The sequence below is a fragment of the Myotis brandtii genome, unplaced genomic scaffold (genome assembly GCF_000412655.1).
Source record: "Myotis brandtii unplaced genomic scaffold, ASM41265v1 scaffold79, whole genome shotgun sequence".
Lineage (NCBI taxonomy): Eukaryota > Metazoa > Chordata > Mammalia > Chiroptera > Vespertilionidae > Myotis > Myotis brandtii.
Genome location: NW_005371173.1, coordinates 108461 through 115720, shown reverse-complemented (window position 1 = coordinate 115720; position 7260 = coordinate 108461). Strand labels below are relative to the sequence as shown.

Genomic DNA, 7260 nt, shown 5'->3' with positions numbered 1-7260 from the left:
GGATTTATTTAGCTTCTATAATTGAAACTTTGTTGCCTTTTGCAGAGGCCACAGCCGGCCAGGGCAGGAGGGAAGCTTGGCTTCCTCCATCGCTGGGGCAACCAAGCCTCCTGCTTGCTCCAGCTCCGTGGCTGCTAGCCGCCATCTTGGTTGGGTTAATTTGCATATAGTCGCTCCGATTGGCTGGCGGGCGTAGCTTGGGCGTAGCAAAGGTACGGTCAATTAGCATCTTTGTCTTTTATTAGTGTAGATATCTCAACCATCGTGACTTATCTTATGAACCTCATTTGAGGATAAAAAAGGGGATATTAAAATATATTTGTTATTAAAAAAGGGCATTTGGTCTGATAGCACTGAGATGGCTGATGCAGAAAATATGTCCAACTCCTCATTACTCCAAAATAATTTTCCTCCCGCTCACCTCAGCCCCACTCAAATGGTCAACCTCTAGACCTTATCCTCACCAAGAACCACACCACTCCCAAAGTCTGGATTTAAACATTTCACTCTCTGATGATCATCCCTCTCTGCCCCCACCTTTGTGGTTTACTGATTCCTTGGCTGATGCATAAAAGAGGCAAGGAACACAGGTGACTTCTAGAAGCTGAAAAGGCAATTCTCCAACTTCATGGAGACCTCTTGTCATTGACCCTAAAACTTTCCTTTTTCGCTGAAACCGGTTTGGCTCAGTGGATAGAGCGTCGGCCTGCGGACTGAAAGGTCCCAGGTTCGATTCCGGTCAAGGGCATGTACCTGGGTTGCGGGCACATCCCCAGTAGGAGATGTGCAGGAGGCAGCTGATCGATGTTTCTAACTCTCTATCTCTCTCCCTTCCTCTCTGTAAAAAATCAATAAAATATATTAAAAAAAGTCTGCAATTTAAAGTAACATGTGATATAATCACATTTTAAAAAAGATTAAAAAAAACCAAAAAAAAACACAAACTTTCCTTTTTCATTATTCTTTATTTTATTTGTGTCTTCACTTCTCTCCTCCCCAGGGTAATAACTACTCCCTTGCAATCATCCAGAACTCTCACCTTCTCTCCTGCCTTACTTTCCTGGAGAAATAGTCAATACTGATTACATCCAGCTCTCTTCTTATTCCACAAATACACCTAGCAAGCAGTTGAAAGTGTAGGAAAAAAATCACATAACCAATGACTAGACTCATTTCAAACTTATGGCCACAAATTTCAAATGGACACCCAACACCATCAGATGATTCTGCCACATCTCCCTTGCAAATCCACTCTCCCACTTTCCAAGATAACTATTTCTCACTTTCTCTTTTCTCCACAAATTGTCAGCACTTCCTCCCTTATCCCTTCCCCCTTAGCTGATGACTTCATGGAAGAAAAAGATGCACTTGCACTTCTATCATCTTACCTTCAAGGTGCCCACCAAGCCAATGGTCACTCCTCATTTCACTGACCTCTCAACAGCATTTTCAAATTATCACACTCTCTTTCCTGAAATATATATTTCTCTAGACATCTGGGTCTCTACTTGCGGGTCTTGCTTCTACACCATTTATTGCTCATTCAGAGCCTCCTTTGCTGATTTCACCTCCATCAAATTGCCACCAAACCTCTATACATCAGAAGGCTCACAGAGCCTCTGTCATTGGCTCTCTTCACTTGTTTACCATCTCTCTCCAGGAGATCTGGGCCATTCCTAAGGCTTCACATTCTACCTCTGCACTGATGACTTCTATCTCCAGGCCAGACCCCTCCCTAAGCTTCAGACTTATATGTTCAACTATCATGCTGGTCCTTCCAGTGAGATTTCTATCAGACATCTTAAATGTACCATGAATAAAATACTAGTATAACTATCACTATGGCTAAATAATGGCCCCCAAAGACATCCAGGTCATAATCCCTGGAATCTATTAATGTTGCCTTATGGTAAAAGGGATTTTGCAAATGTGATTAATTTAAGAATCTTGACATGGGGTGATAATCCTGATGACTCAGGTGGGCCCAATGTAGTAATCACAGTGTTCTTATGAGAGGGGGGCAGAGGGAGGCTTGAAGACAAAAGAATAGTAGGAGATGTGACAGTGAAAGAAAGAGGTAGACTGATGCAAGGAAGAAGCAAGGCGACTTCTGGAAGCTGAAGAAGGCATGGAAATGGGTTCTCCACTCAAAGCCACCAGGAAGAACCAGCCTTGCTGACACCTTCAGATCAGCCTGGCGAGACTGATTTTAGACTTCTGATCTCTAGACCTATAGAAGAATACATTTGGGTTATTTTTAGCCACTAAATGTGTGGTCATTTGTTACAGCAGTCGTAGGAAACTAATAGAGTCACTGCCACCACCACACAAATCCACACCCCCTACCCTTGTGCCTTTTACATCTTGATAAATGGCACCATTACTAACAGCTAAGGCCAAAACCTTCCAGTTGTTCAGATTTTTCTCTTGATCCACACCACACCTGTCAGCTCTACTCCCAGCATACATCCTGATTCCAATGGTTCTCACTATCTCCACTGCTATCACCCTGGTCTAGGCCACCATCATTTCCTCTTGTGTCCTGCTCCTACTCTTGTCCTCCTCAGTTTATTGCTTCACAGGAGCCAGATGATCTTTCTGGAGGGTAAATCAGATCACATTATTCCTCCTACTAAACCCTTCAATGGTTTCCCATTATATTAGGATAAAATACAAGTTCCTTGTCATGGCCTACAGGGCCCTATCATTGATTGGCCCCTGCACTTATCTCCCTGAACTTCCCCACTCATTCACTACACCCTGGCCACACTGACCTCTTTTCTGACCCTTTGCATCATTCCCAACCCCCAGCCTTTGCACTTGCAGTTCCTACCACTGAATGCTCTCCTTTCAGGCCTTTGCATGGTCTCAATTCAAATATCATCTCCCACCACCTTCCTGCTAAACAGGATCTTTTAGAACCTGCAGCCAGTGGCTATTTAACCCTATTTTACATTCCCCATAGCATTTTCTCAGTACCTGAAATAGTCGTACTGGCTTGTTTACATGACTGTTACGTGTCTCTCCACTAGAATGAATGTAAGCTCTGAGGGCAGGATTCTTCCTGTCCTTCTCACTGCAGTATCTCTAGTACTTGGCACACAGTAGGTACATAATTAATATTTATTTGCCTGGTTGTCTGACATGGCTTGTTTCTGACTCCACCTTCCCACTGGCCAATATAACTGTGTCCAAGTCTCCCAGGGGTGTGTGTATTTCAGTAGCATTGGGCTAGTTGTACAAAGAGTTAACTAGTGGAATTTCAGACATCATTCAGCAGGTATGGCATGACCATGGGGTTTCTTTCATGGTGTCTTTAAAAGCATACGATTCATTCAACATCAGCTAAGTACAGGGTGCCATGGATACATGGTAGAGGGAGGAAAAAATACAGGGTGGGGGAAAAGTAAGTTTACAATTGTGAGTACTCAAAACAGAGTTTATTCTTGTATTAGTATTTATTAATTATTGTATTATTTTATCAAACAACTGTAACCCTACTTTTGCCCCACCCCATATTTATATTATACCTCAAAGACAACAAATTTGGATCTTGTGAAGTCACAATGTGGGTGGGTAGAGTAGAGGTAGACAAAGGTATCACATGGAAGTTCTCAGCTATTCTGTGGACTTGTTGTGGTTTGCACCCACTAAAGACTCGTTGAGCCTAGGAATGTAGGGATGGGAACCATGTGGCTCAGAGCTGAAAGGCAGGTTTGAAAAGAACAAATCAAACTATAGAAATCCAGCTTGCCCCCCACCTACCTTCATTTATAAATGGGAGACTATGACTTGCTTTCCTTACGTGGCTTTCCTTCTTCTCCCTGTGGCCTCAGGTCTCATCATCCACGAGGGACCCTCCGTGTACCGCATCTTTAAACGGTGGCAGGCTGTCAACCAGCAGTGGAAAGTGTTGAACTATGACAAGACAAAAGACCTGGAGGATCAAAAGTCAGGAGGCAGGACAAACCCCCGGACCTCCTCATCCACTCAGGCCAATGGCCTCTCCTCGGAAGAGGAGACTGCGGACACCCCTGCCCCCGAGGAAGGCCCTGCCCGGGCAGCCAGCCAGCCCTCAGGCCCTCCCTCTGATCACCACTGTGCTTACACCATCCTGCACATCTTGAGTCACCTAAGACCTCATGAACAGCGGAGCACCCAGGGCGGCAGCCGAGAGCTCGTCATGAGGGTCACAACAGTGTGAAAGGAGTGCCTGGAAGGGCAGCCGTGACCATGCACAACAGCGGAGGGTGGGCTGGGAAGGGGCTGGGCCCGATGGGATGCTGGTCTGGGGAGCAGGTGTGGGGAGGCCAGGTGGCTCCCCAGGCGCCAGAGCAGAGGGCAGGCAGAGGGTGGGGGGCTTTAAGGGGTCTGGGGGCAGGATTAGAGCTGCAGTGAGTGATGTTGGTGTGGTTTGTGGTTTCCAATCAGTCAATACCATTCTCCAACAAGAGCAAGGAAAACCAATACAAACTCAACAACAAAGTGCAATACAGACTGAACCCAACAAAATACAACAACACCGGGCACAACGTGTACCATGGTCAAACACCTGGGGGAAGTGGAGGCTGCAGAGGGCAAGGCTGGCCTGGGGATGGTGCCCACCTGTGCACGTGTGGAGGGAGAAGCAATGCAAAGGGCACAGAAGGAAAAGCACCTGCAGCCTGCCCTGCTTTACCCTTGAGTTTGTTTTGGTTCCTCTCTGGGCCTGACCCACTGGCTGTTGGGGGAGGGAGAGGGCCGGGTGAGGACTGGCAGGGATGGCATTCAGTTTTTGCAGCCCCTGAGCTCACCGGATGGGCAGGATTTCTAACTCAGATAGCTTTAGCGACTCTGGGTGGACCGTGTAGGGAGGGAGGTGTTGGTGTGAGCGGCCAGAGGGAGGGGGGATTTTCCTCCTTTCCACACCTTCCAAAGTGGAACTCCCAATTTCAGGTGGGCTCAACGAGGGCTTAAGTTTGGAGTTGGATGTCTTTTTGTGCCCTTGTTACTTTATTTTATGGTGATTTGGCTCAAAGATGTTTACAGGACACACACACACACACACACACACACACACACACACACACACAAACTAGAGAAAAGTACAGATTTCCCATGGGCATCTCAAGCACAGTCCTGCTGCTGTGGCTTCAGCCTTCAAAAGCTGTCAATCCAGAAGTGACTTCCCTACTGCCCACCCACCCATGGCCCACCTTGCTAGGCATGTGCTGAAAGCTGCTACAGCGAGTGGGAGGGAGTTGGCTGGATGTATCCCAGCCAGTGGAGTGGAGTAAGACCAGTCTAAGTATTCCTTGCTGCTGAGGACCCTCCCCGAGGGCAGTTTGGCTAAGCCCTCAGTGCTAGTGCTCCCTGGTCCTTCCCAAGCACCAAGGCTGGTCCAGGGACCCTGGCAGGGAGCACTGTCCCTTGAGCCTGCCCACTGGTTCCTGGGACCCTGTCAGGGAAGGCCACTGGGTGGCCACCTGCAGAGTTTCTTGTTGTCATTGCACAATGGCTGCATCATCCATAGGTATTCAAGGGACACTGTCAAATACTTTTTTAAACCAGTTTTTAGGGTTTTTTAAAACTCTCTGTTGTTTGTATTATTCTCTTAAAAGCTTGAAAATAAAATTTCTTTCCCTACCACTAGTGTCCTTTTCCATATGTGAGCTTCCCTTCCTCTTCCCCCTCCTCTCTCTGTGGGAACCCTGCCTCTCCTTGCCTGTGTCTTCTCCACCCCTAAGTCTCCTCATAGCAAGAAATCAAGGGTGTTTTTATTTCTGCTTTGAAGGTATAGATGAGGTATGGCAGGTGTGTGTGTGTGTGGTGTGTGTGTGTGTATGTGTGTATGTGTGTGTGTGTGTATGTTTGTGTGTGTGTGTGTGTGTGTGTTTATGAAGCCTTGGGACTGCTGGCCACTTCTTGGCTTCTTTGCAGATGGGAGTCCTTCAAGTCAAAAAGAACAGCTCCCAAATCCTGCCCTGCCTTCTGCCCAGGAAACCTGGAAGCAGAGACCAGTGTTGAAAGGAAATCTGGAGAGCTTCCACCCCATCAGGTCATTTCACAGAAGCGGAGAGAACCTCAGGAGGGATGAATGTGTCCTGACCTCATTCCCCTGACTCTTCCTCTGACTATCAGAGGGTCCCAGGCGAGGGCTTTGCCGTAGACAAGATCTGAGGCAGCAGACAAGATCTTTCCTCCCTTTCACCTGACTGGAACCTCCATCCTCAGGACCAGAGCTGGTGGAGCGATGTCATCAGCAGGGTGTGTACTGGTTAAGGAGGCTCCTCACCTGATGGACATAACAGTTGGTGAGGGAACAAAGGATGCATACAAGCAAAACATATAAACAAGTGAAACCCAACAAAACCATACAAATATTTCCTGTGGAGTAAAGGTATGTATTTTTCTGTGTGGTCTCAGAACAGGCCATTCAGGTCAATTAAATATTTATGGAAGCCCTAGACGGTTTGGCTCAGTGGAGAGAGCGTTGGACCATGGACTGAAGGGTCCCAGGTTTGATCCTGGTCAAGGGCATGTACCTCGGTTGCAAGCTCGATCTCCAGCTCTGGTCCAGCCCATGTGGGAGGCAACCAATCGATGTGTCTCTCTCACATCGATGTTCCTCTCCTCTCTCTCTCTCTCTCTCTCTCTCTCTCTCTCTCTCTCTCTCTCTTCCCCTCTCCCTCTCCCTTCCACTCTCTCTAAAAAGTCAATGGAAAAATATCCTCAGGTGAGGATTAACAAAAAATATATATTTATGGAAAATATAGATGTCTTACATGCACTATCTATTTTCAGAAAAAGTATTAGGATGCAACAACATGCAAACTTCACCACAACTGTGGTGGCCATCACGTTGAGTTTGGTGACTCACAGGGCAATTCAGATCTTGTGGTTGTGCAGGGTCATCCTACTGAAGAAGAGGCATCAGATTAATGACAAATTCTCATAGAATGTTAGCATGTGTTGGATCTTGATGATGGAAGTTCTAAGACCTCAAAGACCTGTCTGTTTTGTTTGTTGCTATATATTCAGGATGTGCAACAGTGCATGGCATATTGTAGGTGCTCAACAAATATTTCTGGATGAATAAGAGACTCCTGGAAGAGGACCGGACTGCCTTCAGCATGCAGGAGACATGCCTCCTTTGCTTCCCACTTACACCCTAGCTCTCAAGTTCAATCATAGCTCACAAAGGAAAATCCACTTTGACTCCACACAAGATGGTAGCTTCCTTGTGCCTTGTGAAATGGAACTTTTGGGCCCCAAAATGAA

At 46.7% G+C, this 7260-nt stretch overlaps 1 protein-coding gene across 1 annotated transcript in view; it reads left to right on the top strand.

Moving 5' to 3' along the window:
• The window catches only part of MARCH4 (membrane-associated ring finger (C3HC4) 4, E3 ubiquitin protein ligase), a 77230-nt gene extending 71605 nt beyond the window's left edge, over nucleotides 1-5625 (top strand). The window contains exon 4 of the mRNA XM_005883383.2: nucleotides 3837-5625. Within this exon, the coding sequence (XP_005883445.1) occupies nucleotides 3837-4204 (368 nt within the window). The 3' untranslated portion in view covers nucleotides 4205-5625. The remainder of the gene's footprint in view (nucleotides 1-3836) is intronic.
• The last annotated feature ends 1635 nt before the right edge of the window (nucleotides 5626-7260 follow it).